At 39.6% G+C, this 15,790-nt stretch overlaps 2 protein-coding genes across 4 annotated transcripts in view; both read right to left on the reverse strand.

The window, feature by feature from the left end:
• itsn2a (intersectin 2a) overlaps positions 1 to 4,256 on the reverse strand; it is a 35,079-nt gene extending 30,823 nt beyond the window's left edge. For all 3 annotated transcript variants that reach the window (XM_079351579.1, XM_079351578.1, XM_079351577.1), the window contains exon 1: positions 4,112 to 4,256. The gene's annotated coding sequence lies outside the window, so the exon portion shown is untranslated. The remainder of the gene's footprint in view (positions 1 to 4,111) is intronic.
• Positions 4,257 to 5,181: 925 nt separating this feature from the next.
• ddx1 (DEAD (Asp-Glu-Ala-Asp) box helicase 1) lies at positions 5,182 to 13,037 on the reverse strand. The gene is made up of 26 exons (XM_079344637.1): positions 12,774 to 13,037; positions 12,607 to 12,658; positions 12,423 to 12,486; positions 12,311 to 12,340; positions 12,089 to 12,185; positions 11,853 to 11,900; positions 11,664 to 11,747; positions 11,142 to 11,225; positions 10,964 to 11,040; positions 10,799 to 10,871; positions 10,622 to 10,698; positions 10,414 to 10,528; positions 10,034 to 10,172; positions 9,750 to 9,810; positions 9,544 to 9,642; positions 9,366 to 9,455; positions 8,416 to 8,604; positions 7,813 to 7,864; positions 7,542 to 7,688; positions 7,324 to 7,415; positions 7,155 to 7,227; positions 6,958 to 7,030; positions 6,707 to 6,749; positions 6,533 to 6,628; positions 6,076 to 6,196; positions 5,182 to 5,804 (listed from the first exon to the last, which is right to left on the reverse strand). Exons 1-26 carry the CDS (start codon positions 12,883 to 12,885, stop codon positions 5,674 to 5,676), a joined length of 2,319 nt encoding a protein of 772 aa, XP_079200763.1. The 5' UTR covers positions 12,886 to 13,037; the 3' UTR covers positions 5,182 to 5,673.
• Between the last annotated feature and the right edge of the window lie 2,753 nt (positions 13,038 to 15,790).

Genomic DNA, 15,790 nt, shown 5'->3' on the forward strand with positions numbered 1-15,790 from the left:
AACCTGAAGTAGAAAGGGCTCCATGGCTTTTACTTTGTTTCTTTTTTTTTTCATTTCATTTGCTTTGCTGGGTCGTTTTTTTCCCCCACTCTTCTTGCTCTGATAATGCACTCCTCTCATCCTGGATCTTTCTTCATCTTCAAATGTAAAATGTTGCTTCTTTGCAACTTAAACCGCCTTCACTGTTCATGCAGTGTTCAAGCAAATTCTTTTTTTTCAGATTCTATCCATCACATGTCCTCTCAGATCTCCCTTCCTTCTCTTCTTGTTTCTTCCATCTATCCCGAAGCTCAGAGCGAACAAGCAAGCTTTCACTGTGCATCGCTGTCTAACTCTATCAACCCCTCTCTGCTTTCACCGAACCCTCCCTTCACACTTTTCTAGCTCACTTCACCCTTCGTTCTCTCTCTTCCACCTCGGCTCGGCTATTTTCTTATTCTCCTCCCTTACTCCAGCGTGCATCCCCTCCTCTCCTTCTGCTCTTGTTACACTTTTGCTCCATCATCAAGCCTCCTTCTTTCCGTGTGAATTCCTGGAGGGGACACTGTGGTTGTTGTGGAATAAATCATTCCCCTTCACATGCCGACACTGCCAATTACTTAAGAGCAATGAACCGCTCACGGTTGCATGCGTCGAAATATGTGCGCACACACAATATGACCAACAAACACAGACACACACATACACACACGCACACACACACACAACACACACAACACACACACACACACACACACACACACACACACACACACACACACACACACACACACACACACACACACACACACACACACACACACACACACACACACACACACACACACACACACACACACACACACACACACACACACACACACACACACACACACACACACACACTGGTAATATTCCAAGTTTAAAATAATAAGTCTATGAGGAAGAATATGAACAACTAGAATAACTGCACTGTGGTTCTATGCCTCCGACTACCACTCATATAAGTATCCATCAGTCTATCCCGCAGACTGCCTGACACAGAATAGGACTAGGGCTTTATTTGTATGTTGAAAACATTTGGAAGTACACTTAAAACAATGGCATCCAAAGAGCCCTACATTAATTAAAAATGTCAACACAATCACTTATTAGAGGGAATAACTCCAACACTGGAATTGGATACCACCCAGGAAATAGCTTTATTTGTATTTCTCTGCCAGGCATTTGACTTCAGAGATCCTTCTTGTGGCAGCAGAACAAACAAGAACGACGACAGAGGTAGTGGGAGGGAAGATCTTCTAATTGATCACGGGGGGGGGGGGGGGGGGGGGGGGACATGCACATGGATAAAACAAAAGAGACAACATTCCAGAAACTAATACTTAGTGTACCTTCGACTATGGGTGAATGTATTCACTCTGTACAAGAACGGGATGGGAACAAGGACCAAGAGGATTTTTTCAAATGTTCTGCTGTTTCAACTTCTCTGCTGGACTGTATCACACAAAATAAAACTCTTACTAAGCCATTCAGCTTAATGTGTACAAACAATCCTTAATGCAAACATTTTCTAAGACGGTAGGCTATTAGTAAATGTTCATCCACCCTTATAGACAAACACACTGTACCCTGAGGTCTGTGTGTGTGTGTGTGTGTGTGTGCGTTTTCAAACAGTATCTTCTATTGGCTGTGCTAGAGAGCCTCCTCTCTTCAAACAGGACACATCCTGGATGATAACAACACAGAAACAACACAAGGAGAGCACCTTCCGAGGCTCACAACTATACATTTCTCAATTTGCTTCCTCAACTTCCTGTTGGAGCATATGAAAAAAACAAAAGACAAAAACAAAACGTATAGGCCTGTTTTAGGATGAGGGTGTTTTTGTGATTTGTTTCACCTTACAGCTCAGGCCTGGATGTTGTGATGATTGCTGGGTTGTAGAGAGAGAGATTGGAAGCAGGTTATGTGACACAATGAGAAGCTCAGAGTGCTGATGAACTTGACAACTTGACAAAAAATGACAGGAACTTTCACTCTCATTGGCCTGTGTTGCAGAAGACAAAGCCAAACACCACAGACACACTAAGTTGTTGGTTAGGTAAACAGTGAGAGACACTTATTCCACCAGTGATATGCTGACCCACTGCATCAATGGAGAAATGGAATCAAAGAAGCTTTGACTGTGCCCTGCATGCTGATTGACACCTGTGTTTGCCCCGCATCAGCCCGGGTCGGATGTGCGTATCAATACGTCGGCCTGTGTAAGGAGTGTGACCGACACACACTCCTCACACAGAGAGCGACCCTGTTCTAGCAGACACAGCCCAGGAAGCTTTGCAAAGCCAGGGGAAGAAAGAGGCCTGTGTGCATGTGTGTGTGTGTGTGTGCTTGTGTTTTCTGCCTGATTCACAAGAGCGCAGTCACACACAGATTTTCCTGTGTTAGGCTGCAGGTGAAAAGCAGGGAAGCTTTCTTATATTCACTATTCTGAAACATTTATAGGTCAGCTTGAGCAATGAATCATGAAAACCTCCTTTACTTCCTTTTGGCACAAGATCTCAAGCATAAAGCCACAAAAAACCCTCTTTACAGCACTCTCATTCACACTGTAAGGAGTGTCATATAAAAGAGAACCAAGTTGCTCTTTTACCTTCTACTTTCAACTCAACAATCAATGCATGTTAGTTAGGGCACTAGTGGTTGTTAGTCCGTGCACCCCATGCACAGAGGCTGTATAGTCCTTGAAGTGAGCGTCCCAGGTTTGAATCCAACCTGCGGCTCTTTTTCCTCACTCTCTCTGATTTCGATTTTGAAACTTTATCCTCTGTCCTGTCTCTACAATAGAAAAATAAAAGGCTCCAAAAAGAAGTAAAAAAACAAACAAAAAAACAATGGTTTTATGTTTGGATGTCTTTTTTATGTGCATGTGTGCATTATGCAATGCCTGTTATTTGTATTTGGCAGGTGGATGTGAAACAGTAGTTGCTGAGACCAGACCAGATGTCGTAGGACGGACTTTGTCACTTCAGCAAAGAAACACACGATTTTCTGTTTTCACTGAGAGCAGCAGGAGAGACACACACACACACACACACACACACACACACACACACACACACACACACACACACACTTTAAGCAATCTCTATAATTAGAATCTGCGGTGAATGAACAGGAGCATGGATAAACTTTAACCTTGCCCAATAATCATATTGTGGAAGGGAAAACAGCACTCATGTTATGCAAGCTAAACACCTGTTTATGTCTTTAAAGCTGTCTGACAGATATTCCACCTGACAAACAAAAATAACATGTTTCACGTGATATTTTTTCCATTCTATAAAAAGGTCTATTTAAATCACCTCGAAGCCTTCAAGCAGACATCCTACACAGAATATGATGAAATATTACTAACTGCATTAAGGTCACTGTGTGCTGGGTTGAGTAAGGCTGTCATCAGACACTGTGGAGGGGTCCACAAATAACATGGAGCTTTCTTTTACTCAACATATGGAAGACCCTTGGATGAATTTTCCAGTAACTTGATTGTTTTTTTTGAATGGTTAATTCGCATTATTTTTTTTCCTGGGATAAAACAATAAATCCATTGCAGATTATTTCGCATTGTAGTGCAATGGGATAGGATGTGCCTACTCTAAAAAGAGAAGAAACACTGGTTGTTTCCAGCATTCATCCCACCAGACAAAAAAACACATTCAAAATGGTCACTAATGTATAGGCCTATATGTAAAGAGATACGTGGACGACTGCCCTTTAAAAAAAACCTTTAACCTAGAGCTGTTTAATGTAGGGTTATATTGAAATGCATTTAAACATATTGAAATATACAAAACATCAGCTTTAGGAGCGTGCATGAAAAGGTTTGCACTCAGGGTTCAGTGACAGGTGTCAGAAAGGATTCACACAAAATCTTAATGGACAAAGACACTACGGACATACTGCAGCCCGGAAAGCCCATATTATTAATACGGTACACTGTCTATTAAATTTAGGATTAAATCAAACAGTATATCCCGTACTCACTTAACAAATAGCCCAAGGTCAAAGCGAAATACTCTTCTGTTACACTTTGTTCTGTCATTTGGGGAATTGCATTATTATTTACCTGTTGCGGTACAGCAGCAGTGTTCGTCCGACAATATCCAGGCTGGCAAATTGAGCTACTAAAGAGGGAGGGTCTGATCCAGCAGCCCTGTAGTAGGTGTGGACTGGGGCTCGTCAGGAGAGTCAAGATACAAGAGCTACACACTTGACTTCCGGGGATTTCCTTCAAAATAAGGTCTTGCGATAGACAAAGCTTTGAGCGAAACACGGACAATATGATCCCTATTGAGTCATACTTGGTAATTGTCTCCAATCTTAGTTTTAAGTTATGTTTCGTTTTAAATGCCTCTATCAAGCATGGGGTAAAATAGGCTAACAAAGAAGAAGAAGAAAAAACTTTTGACTAAAAGGAAACAACACATCTAAGCTTCTTCTTCTTTTCCAATATGCTCAAATACTGTTGTCAAAGTCTGAGGCGTTTGAATCCGACTCTAAAAGACCGTTTTCCTAACTTATCTGCCCTACAATATTCAAGTCTCGTTAGATACTGTTATTATTCAGTCATCGTTCCTTTCAGTTTTTTGTAAGTAGGCCGTATATCTATAATTTAGCAAACAACAAATGAAATAACCACAGCCAATAAAACTTTGAGTAGGCTACTCATTATTTTTTCCTTCAGACTTTTTAGAAATGTCTGAGAGTTTCGGAGCAACACTAAGGTTTTTTTTATAGCCTATATGAAAACAAATATTAGAAAAAAATAAAATAAAAGTACTTCAAGTTATTTAACAATGGCAGTAAGATATGTATTGATTTATTTTCCACATTTATTAGACTTAATCGCTTGTATTTCTTTGTATCAACCTTTGGTTTGGTTGGATCAAACACCCTCTGCAATATCAATGACATATTAAAAAATGATTACCTTAATAAGACATACAGTCTAATTTGTAGTTTGACTTCATGTAGAATTTGAGTAGTGAACTCAATCCACTTAACCACATTAAACATTTATCCATTTTACTTTAATACATCCACTAGTTTGACATGTAAAGCCACTGTGATGCTGCTCAATTTAAGTCAGCTTAAAGTTGTACTCTTCAATACAACAATACAATAAAAAACAGTGAAGATGCTACTAAAGTTTATTTCAGAAAAAGAAATCAGCCCACTTATATACAATAACATTTCAGCCAATAACTTCATAGGTAAACTTAAATATTAATTTCAATCCTATTAATAGGGTTAGGGTTGGAAACAAAAGAAATAAACTTTGCATGTCAGTGAATACTGTTTCATGCTCTGAAGTGAAAACATTTAAGAGGAAGTCCTTACAATAAGTTAAACAGTCTTAACAAGTTTAAGTTACTGACTGCTTCCAAGCTTTCTTCATCAAAAGTACAAATTAGGCCCCAACATTTTATTTTGAAAAGAATAACAGGACAACAAAGATATCAGTAGTGTGATTATCTTCTGGATACCAACTTCTCCTAAGTTTTTATACCAAATCAAATGAAGTCATTTTGTATATTTTCTTTGTTTACATCTCAGCAGAAGGTTTGAAAATGCTTTATTTTTCTGTCTCCTGTCTTAGCAGCCTACAGAGATGATAAGTTTATTCTTTTAGAAGGCTCTGAAAAGCTGGTTTGGCATGTATCCCAGGTGGAGGAAGGAACTTTGGGCTTCTCTCTCCAGGCTCGCCAGCTCCTTGACTGTTGGGGCCAGAACATCCACGTGACCCTTGTAGTTACCACCTAGACGAGAACAGAGTTGGGTTTTTTTTAGTGGCTAACTTCATGTAAAAGCAGTCAATATATATCATATAATAGGGTTGGATGAACTCATCTACCGAGCATCTGTATCGGCTGATTATCGCCATGTTAACGGATATCAACCTATTTCCAAATAACTTTGCATTCAACCATGGCGACAAACTGTTGCGTCACATCAACAATGAAACACATAAAGCTGGTTAATATTCCTTTAAAAATGTTATTCATTGATCTGCCTCTTTGTGCAACTTACCTCCCAATGCCTTACGCTGACCATAAGAGACCTTTCCGTCGAAATCATCCACAGGTACTTTGATGTCAGGTTCACACTGGGTGATGGTGCACTTGAGATGCTCCTCAATATCAGATAAGAGCTGTATTTGGAGGAAAATGAATTAAAAAAACACAATTAGAAATTAAAATCTCGTAAAAGCAGTTCTTATTTATGTCACAATGTGATTGGGGCAGAAAAGTGCGAATGTGAGTTTCAGTTCTGTTAAAATGAAATGACAGGATTATTGTTTAGACAAACTCCCAGAACCTGGAGGAGCTGTTTTTTTCTGCCAGGATGACGAAGCATCTTGCTGCTTATCAGATTAATTAAAAAGCCCTCTTACAGAGTCAGTGACCCGTTTGAATCAGCAAAATGTAGTTGCTGTCCTTCACATTTCGTATAACTCCATTAACTTTACATCTGCATTTCCGGTCACCTCTTTTTCGTTGTACCAGATGGTGCAACCGCCGTCCTCCTTCAGCCGGGTGTTGTAGCAGCCCCTGCCTCTGTTTGCACAAACGTGGTACCAAACCTGCACATGTGCAAAACATTTTTATTCCACCTCATTCATGTCCAAATGAATCATGATTGCATGTCTATTAACTCTTACCTTCTCCTTCTCCATAGCAACCAGGGAGATGGCCAGTCCCATTCTGTAAGTTATAAAGAAAGGGTATGACAGTAAGCGTACAGGTAAATAAAGTCAGCTGTTGTCTGAAAGCTGAATCACAATGTGGAGAAATATAATAACATTTATGAAAGTCAAAAGATTATTTTTTAGACAAAATTATGATAAAAGAAAATCATAGTTTCACTTTCTCTCATTTTTTTTATTTTTTAAGTAGGATTGTTTGTTTTGACCTCTCTGCTCTTCCGACTCTTCCGATGCGATGGACGTAGTTTTGCTTCTCATCAGGGAGTGTGACGTTGATCACTGGAGGAAAAAAAAAAGTGAAAGTTTACAATCTCATTGAAGGAATACACTTCGGCGATGAGCTGGTATTTTTTTTTTTAATCATCTGAGTAGGTGTTTTTGTAGAAGAATCCATTAGCTTCACCATAAGGAACTCCGTGGATGTCAATTCCTCTGGCAGCAACATCTGTGCAGATCAGGAGCCTCACTTCTTTCCTCTAAGAACACAAACATATATTTACACTCCAATAGACAAATTGCACTTCATAAAAAAAAAAAAAAAAAAAAAAAAAGAATTGTCTAAAACTATTTACCTTGAAACGCTCCAGGTTATTCTTCCGCTCATGTGGCTTGCGATCACCATGGAGACAAACACAGGACAACTGGTGGTCTTTACTGTCCGGACCTAAGGTGGACAGAACAATCACGGACGATTATACATTTATCAAATCAAGCTGATCTAGTTCATGTTGATCTCCGTATTTAAACTCCTCTTCAGTGATAAAAGTAAAATCCCAGTTGGGCTTCCTACCTCCTCCTTGCTGAATGAAGTACTGTTCCATGTTGTCACAGTCGATCTTGGTGCGACAGAAGATGATGGCCTGGTCCATCTTGTGCTCTTTGATGGCCCTCACTGCGTACTCGCCCTTCAGAAGCTTGATGGCCTCAGACCACATCTCTAAAATATGCATAAACACAATTTTGCCTTTATGCTTCTTTGTTAATAAAATAAAATAAGAAAAAGAAACATCTCTTTGAAGAACTTAAAGGATAAAATCAAAAGATCCAAACCGGGCTCTTACCAGAAGAATTGGCTCCAGGTCTGGTGTTATCTTTGGCATGGACTTCATCAGTCTTTCCAAAGACAAATTAAAGTAGAGAGTATGTCAAAATGTTAATCATATATCCTAAAAGTTGTGTTTCTATACAAAATCTGCAGGAGTCCTGAGAGGCAAGCGAGAAAGAAGATAATTCTTGCGACACATAACCTAAGTCAGATCTTAAATCATATTTTTTTTTTCTCCCTTTAGACTTAAATGGATCATATTTCTAAGCTACTTCTTCTTTTCTTTTTTTTTTGCATCGTTCAAAAAGAGGAAATGTTTTTAAGAAATAAAAAAGCTGTGCGAGTTGGAAAAAACCCCCCACAAGAAGTTAAAGAGAAGAAAAAGGGTTGGTGAAAAAAGTTTGAGCGCTGTCCTTTTTCAGATCAGGAAGGATGGTGGTGCACTGCAGCCTCTTGTGGTCAAAATGAACATTACATCAACAAACACTTGGACACTAAACTTTGGTTTGAGAAATGATCAAAGAAAGAAAAAAAGAAAAGAAAGAAGTCACAGATATCTTCTCACCTGCTTCCCCTTTTTAATTAGACGTGTGTCCTTGACCTCACATGAGAAACTTACCCGGATGTGGTTCTTGCCCAAACGCTCCCAGAGGCGGTCGCTTTTTGGATTAACAGGCACTACCACATGGTGGACTGTTTCAGGCACAGAGTCCTCCCCCTTCAGGTCCACCCAGGTGGGAAAGTGCATGATTCGCTCAGACAGCTTCTTCACATCAAATGAATGCAGAGTGGCAGAACAAACAATCACCTGGAAGAGAAGATATTGTCTATTTAGCAATGACGCAATGGATGGAGTTCAGTCTAACTGCCCCCATATAACTGAAAAAAAAACAACAAAAAAAACAACTGTTTTCTCTAATGTGCTGCTGATTGTTTTGCTTACTGCGCCAAAAGCATTGTTGCAAATGCAATGTTCATCGAACCAATTTGTTCTTCACATATGAAATGTGTACTCAGCAACTGCAACCGCAAGTAAAGCGTTTATCCGATAGAACTGTTTTTAAAAAGGGGTCTAGTTAGTTTATTAGCTGTTTTTCAGAGTTCCATAGATTCTCATGGTAAACATTCAGAAAGGTTGTTTAGACAGAGACATACACATCAGACATTGTGGTTGGGTGGGGTGGAGGGGGGGGCATACACATTAAATTTGGAGTACATACAGTTGCATACATTCATCTGTGAGGTGTTGCTTTGTTGACTACCTGGATGACTGAGGGGATTAGGTTTCTGCTAGAGCGGGCTTTATAGTATTTTATGGTACGGTACCTCCTACCAGAGGGTAGGAGTGAGAAGTAGTAGCGATTGAGTGGGTGGGTAATGTCCGGGGATGTTGCGCTTGTGATGTGTGATGGCCTTGTTGTTTAATTTGATTAGATTTGGTGAGTCCAGACCGACTACTTTGGTGGCAGTATGGGTTATCTGGGTGAGTTTATTGCGTTTTTTTACAGCGTGCATAAATGTGGGTCTCAAATGTTTAATGTCACAATGGCAGCTCATGTCATGTGTTACCTGCAGTCTTTTGCCGTCAGAGGTGACCTGAGGGATTTGGTTATGGATCCTGTTGATGAAGTCAGTATAACCTGCAGACAGGAGCCCGTCCTGTAGGGACACAGAACCCAGACGAAACGGTTAGTGACTTCAGAGACGCCTGTCCTTTATTACAGTGCTCTTCATGTGTTGTACTTACACACTCATCCAGGACAAGGAAGCGGATTTGGGACAGGCTTAGTTTCCCAGTGGAGATGAGATCGTCCAGTCTGCCGGGTGTTCCCACAACAATGTCGATCTTAATGAAAAGAAGAAACAAATAAACAAAACACGCAGGCAGAGGATAAATGGAATGGGGGGGGGGGGAAACTTCATTCAAAGTGTATTCAGAGACACAACACGTACCCCCTGCTCCAGAGCAGCCAACTGCTCTTTGGCAGCCACACCACCAATCACCAGAAGGTCCCTGTAGCAACAGAATGACAAACACTGAATATGCATCCACATTCAATTGAACACTGACTCCACCTACTGGTGAAAAACAGGACGTACAAACTTACTGGAACTTTTAGCTCAAATAACACTTCATGACACTTTGAGGTTTTGGTTTAATATCGTTGTGCAAACATTAGTTGTTTGTGTAGATCATAGTTTATTGACTTATTTTCTTCACATCCATACAGTCGTACCTCAGTTTGGGGTTATCAACAAATTTCCTAAAGTGCCTGACATTGTTGAGTGTTTGCTCAGCCAGCTCTTTGGATGGCTCGATGATCAGAGCTTTGGGTGCGTTGGATGCTGCTTTCACCTGAGTCACTTTGGCGCTGCCTAAACAAACACAGAGCACAACACGGATGTTTAGTGCTGAAAGAAACCGTGATAAGTGTTTTTTTTTTTGCTTTTGTTTTTACTGAAGCTTTTATTCAATTTTTTATCCAAAATGTGCGACCAATGAGGCCTTAACAGTCCAACCATTAACATCTCTATGTGATTGTGAGTTTGATAGCAAACCCATGAACAGAATCCTTTGGATTTTGTGTCCTTTGTCCTTTGTGTTGCATTCACGCACCCGTCTGAGAAGATTTCACTGTGTGTCCCTCGGGTGCCTGATCCAGAGCAACAAATCCAGTCTTTGGGGGATGTTTAAATGCTTCTCCTCCAAAGTTAAACTTCAGCTCTGCATTCTGGGTGGCACACAAAATAAAAAAGAGAAACCAGTGAAGTGTTAGTCTAGCACCTGTTAATGTTGTTTTCTACCTTTATTTATAATAACATACCTTAAGCACACAGGAAGCAAAGAAAGGCTGATTCTTCACATGTTGAGGGATGTCAAACGCCACACCCAGGTCATTACCTGGATCACAAAAGAAGCATGTGAAACTCTGCTGTTTTCAACCAATTACACATATTTTAGATAATCATGTTGAAAAGCATCACAACTATGGAGGAAGCACCATTTTTAGAGAAGGATATCTGGTCCTTTTCTAGATCCAGGTAGCATCCAATAGTGTCATGCATGGTAAACTCCTGCAAAGAGGCAAAATAAAGCAACATGTTTAAAAAAACATCCTACAAAGTGAATACATATCTAAAGAACCTGGCCATTCGGTCAGTATTACCTCTCCATAGCTGTCAAACTGCTTGTTGTTGGATTTTTTTCCAGTCCCACCAAAACCGAATCCATACTTATCAGTGCCTGTTCAGATAGAACGAGTTTGGGATTGAATTGTCAGTGCAGTGTGACTGCTTTTTAATGTACGCTCTGCAGCATGGAGCCTAAAGAGTGGATGAACGTACCCAAGTCCAGCGCTGCCTGACTGGTGGACCAGCCGATGCGACACAGTCCCTGGTCATGGCAGGTGACCTCATAGTAATACTTTCCTGGACACAGAGAGAGAAGAACAGAATGTAAAAAACCGTTGATGCCTTGAACTTTTTTTTACTTTTTAAAAAAAAATCTCAAACATGTTAAAAGTAAAATGGGATGGTGTTATTGAACTAGGTAGCAGGATAACTGGGCAACAAATGTGCAGCATTTCTCATATGACCGATCTGGACACAGGGTGTAGGTACAGATCTCCAAGATGTGAACTAAAAGAGCCATCAGAAGAACATTAAGCTGTTTAACAGACTCTGAAAATACTGTTTAAACTTGGTGCTTAATAATACCCATAACATTTAACCATCATAAATCATTCTGTTTCATGTTTATTATGTGCTGTCCTGCTGGCTTGACATTCTTGTTTGAATGTTTTTGGTGCAAGGTAAATGCTCCTTGTGGCAAAAAAAGGTTTCATTTATTCGAAGTACTTTACAAACCTTTGCTGACACCTTTTGTAGATCGACAGCCGTGCCACTCTTTAAACTCTCTGCTCTGGCAGCACATGCCATCTGGACCAATTGCTATACAGGTAAAAACAAAAAAAAGCCATATTGAGAAGAGGATTCACAAAGCTGGAATATGTATAACAGAAGCATACATGTGTACATTTGAGGAAAATAGCTTACCAAAGGCTGTGCTGCGGTCATAAGGATTCATCTGCCAGTTGTTGAAAACTGTTTGGAAAGTAAAGACACAAAAAGCAGGTCAGACAGATTGTTTGTTTTATAATGCATACACTATTATGATACTAGCCCTGACAATGTCTATGAGACAAGAGAGCTCGGTACAAAGTTCTGAAAGGTAAGCATTTCAAACAAAAAGATAACAACAAAATGATTTGATAATATTAAAGTGGTCTTACCGGCTCCACCAGTCTTGATGGAGGCTCTTCCCCTTTTGCCCTCCTGCTGGTCCTTCAGGGTCTCATACACAATCTGGATCACTGGAATACTGAAGGCCTGAGAAAGACGAAGAGTTAGTCTTTTATGTCTCTGGATCTGAACTGAAAGGACTCATTTGAACCTTAAATATCAACTGCAGAGGTGTAGTTGACATTAAAACAGCTTCACTGTCATGTACTTACTCCTGTCTTGCCACTGCCAGTTTCTGCTGCCTATAAAAAGTGAAAACGACATGTAAAACTTCCTCTGATTTTGTCTTTTTTTTTTGTGTACAAGAAGAGGGGTTTAACCTACCATGAGCACATCTCCTCCACCAAGAATAAGAGGAATAGACTCTGCCTGGATGTCAGTAGGTAACCTGCAATTACAGTTATTTACACAATTGAGATTCGTTTTTAAGCTTACAGCAACAGCAAACGAGAACCTACACAAACAGATACCACAAAACAGATTTAATGAAATAAAAGCAGGAACTCACAGCCAGTCCATCTCCTCCACAGCCTGCGCAATTTCAGGCATTACCCCCATTTCTGCAGAGTAAGACACAAACTTAATTATTTAGGACTCGCATTAAACTTTTAAATCTTTAGGGTTAAGTAAAATTAGTTCACATTAAAGAGTCTCCCTTTTAAAAGTCCTTCTTACCAGAAAACGCTGCCATTATCGCTGCTGCGGAGGTACCAACACAACCGGATGTAACGTGTTCAGATGTTTGGGACTGTACAACTCTTTTCGCGGACCGGTGAAGCAGCGTCATGTCATTGGTTCCGGGTAGTTTTTTGTAAAAATGTAATTGTGTTTAAAATTACTAACATAGTTTACATGAGAGGTAAGTTTATATAAACATTTCTAGGATATTATAGTTTGTAATGTGGACCCACGACATTGCTTTTCAGGTGCGCTGAGCCGCAGTTTTCAAACGCGATGCCGCACTTTATATTTTGTCCTCTGCTACTCGCCGTAGTAGACTTTTGACAGCTGTTGGAAGTAAATATGGCCGAAGAAAGCCTGATTGAAGGCGAAGATGAAAACATTTTATACGACTTACTTGTGATTTCTGAATGGCCGCCAGAGACGGACACGCAGGTTAGAAAGTATTCCATTATGCTGTTTCACATTTGAGTGCGATCGTGTTGAAAACAATACAGCACGAAAGTGAAGTGTAGTCAGATGCTGCATGTGTCAGCCGCTCAAAGCCACGTAGCACAAACATGCTGATACACTGCATGTTACACATCCACCAGACCTGCTGATAACATATCAAGAGATGTGTTTAAATGCATTTGCAGCGTATTTGTTGAATGGGTACTTAAATAATATGTATAAGACAACATTCATCATTTTGCGCCAGTTCTGCAGCACAGAAATGCGTGGCTGCAAGACTCACTAAAGTTACGCTGGCTTTCCTTAGAAATGTTGGCATTGACACTCTGTGTTTAAAGTATATTGATTACAAAGCATACTGATGTTGGAGAAAATCAGCGAACTGTAAGCTCACGTTTAGCCTTCTAACCTTTACAGTTGCGCGGCAACAAGGAGCACAACACCTCACTTATTGCAAAAGCAGTGACTGGTAAGTCCTTTCTTCTACTGTGCATGGCTGAAGGGCCCCCTTTGATTCACCATCATTCAGCATCTGACAGTTTTTTCTTTCAGATATTTTGTGTAAACGTTTCAATTAAGAGATCTAATGTGCAAGACTTAAAGAATGGCTTTATGTTTGCTTCAACCAGCATAAAGTGAAGGCTTTGGACAGAATAGTCTCACCAGATTCTGTAAAAGTAAGCTTAGTGTTACTTGTGTGAAGCACTTTGAATTGCTTTGTTTCTAAGATGTGCTGTATAAATATCTTGCCTTGCTTCATATTAAACAACACAAACACTGTAAGAAGCATAAAAGATTAATGTGTTCTGTTTACACTCTTTGTGAAACGAGATCTTTCTATGTTAATTAACTGTGATGCATTTCTGACAGGACCATTTCGGTTGATCTTGCACTACTTGTGGTACAGGTAAGTTCATATTTATATGACTGTCATTACATGCACATCACTTGGCATCATATATTTTCCACATGAAGCTGGCGCCTATTATTATAATTTTGATTTTTATAGCAAAGATAGTTCTGACATAATTGGTTGATAAAATCTATCATCTCCCCTTAAGAATACAAAATCAGTTGTCTCCTTGTTAGGCATCGGGCAGAAAAGGCTTTTTTTTCACATCCATTATTAAAGGGCAACAACAATAATACCCTTTTTAGATTTTGCTGGTAACGGTTAAAATGGTTCTGCACTTTTCCTTCGTGGCATTCAGAGCAATTAAAACCCAGTGTTATCTTTTTAAATGGTACATATTCTGTTTATTTGATAGATAGCCCCTTGAGATGATCCATCTCGTTTTCAAGGGGGTCCAATACGAAAAACACAACAGTATAATTCTACAGGTGCCCTAATTGCTTGTTTAATTATTTGTTTAACATAGATCTTCACTTTAGATTTAAAGGTTAAATATTTCTTATTTTCCTGCAGCCTCAATATTGATGGTCTGAATTTACAAACGATTCCTCCTTCGTCATTACACATAGACCTTGATCAGCACGGTTGTTTGTTTAAAGGGGACATATTATAAAAAATCCACTTTTACCAAGTTTTTGAAGATATACCTAAGTGTCTATCGACCTAGAAAATTGGAAATAAATCGATCCAGTCTTTTTTATGTTGTTAGCATAAGTCTTACCACACAGAGAGAAATGAAACATGTTTCAAATTTTCTCAGTTTGTGACATCACAAGTTGGATTGTGGTGAAGAAATCCCCTCCCCTGGTTTCGCCACACATTGAATTCAATCCGAGCCTAGAGCAAATGTTTGCACAGGTCCGTCATTTTTATTGTCTCAACAGAGGAGTGATGTCTACCTGGAAATCGCGGGGGGGGTCTCATGCATTTAAAGAGACACACACCAAAACAGAGCGTTCTGTGTGAGCTTGTTTCTAAAGGGTCACAATCCTCCTTTGCTGCTTCATTCATGTTATATTTGGACCAAAGCACAGCACAGATGTTTCATTTTGAGCACAGGGGACTGTTTGAAGAGGTGAAAGGGCTATAATATGTCCTCTTTAACAATAAAGACACCAACTCCATGATGCCTGTCTACTTTGTAACTTTATTATGATTTATTTTTATTTTTATTTAGAGACCCATAGTTAGTCAATTGCTTCACCTAATATTATTTCTGGACTGAATACATTATTTATATTTCTGATGACAACTGACAACTTGAATGCAAATCCTGTTAGCGCAAAGTAGCTGAGATTTATCTCCTAAATTCTTCTGCCCAAAAGTTTAAACAAGCACTCAACTGTTAAGTAAATATATTTCTGGAGATAAGTTCCAGTGTTGTGAATCTGAAAATATTGATCCTTTTTATGTCAGTCTTTCTGTAAAGTATCAGATGAGAAGTGTAAAAGAGAGTGACCCGCTGCTGCGTCTGTAATGGTTTGTTGCTCTAATCTCTGAGGCTGGTTAACCTTTTCAGTTAGTGGTCAGTTAGTATAATCAATAACCTTATTATATACTATAGAACTCCTCTTGTCATTTTTTTTTATCTCGCAGACCACCTCCTCTTTTTGTGGAGGATTATGAACAGGAGTTTTATTTCATC

Source organism: Symphodus melops, assembly GCF_947650265.1.
Source record: "Symphodus melops genome assembly, chromosome: 1".
Classification (NCBI taxonomy): Eukaryota; Metazoa; Chordata; class Actinopteri; order Labriformes; family Labridae; genus Symphodus; species Symphodus melops.

Coding starts and splice junctions, on each gene's coding strand:
- ddx1 (XM_079344637.1), bottom strand. CDS start 12,885: ATGACGCTGCTTCACCGGTCCGCGAAAAGAGTTGTACAGTCCCAAACA. Junction 10,872..10,963: donor AGTTTGACAGCTATGGAGAG/GTAATACTGACC, acceptor GCCTCTTTGCAG/GAGTTTACCATGCATGACAC. Junction 7,865..8,415: donor TGGGCAAGAACCACATCCGG/GTAAGTTTCTCA, acceptor GTCTTTGGAAAG/ACTGATGAAGTCCATGCCAA.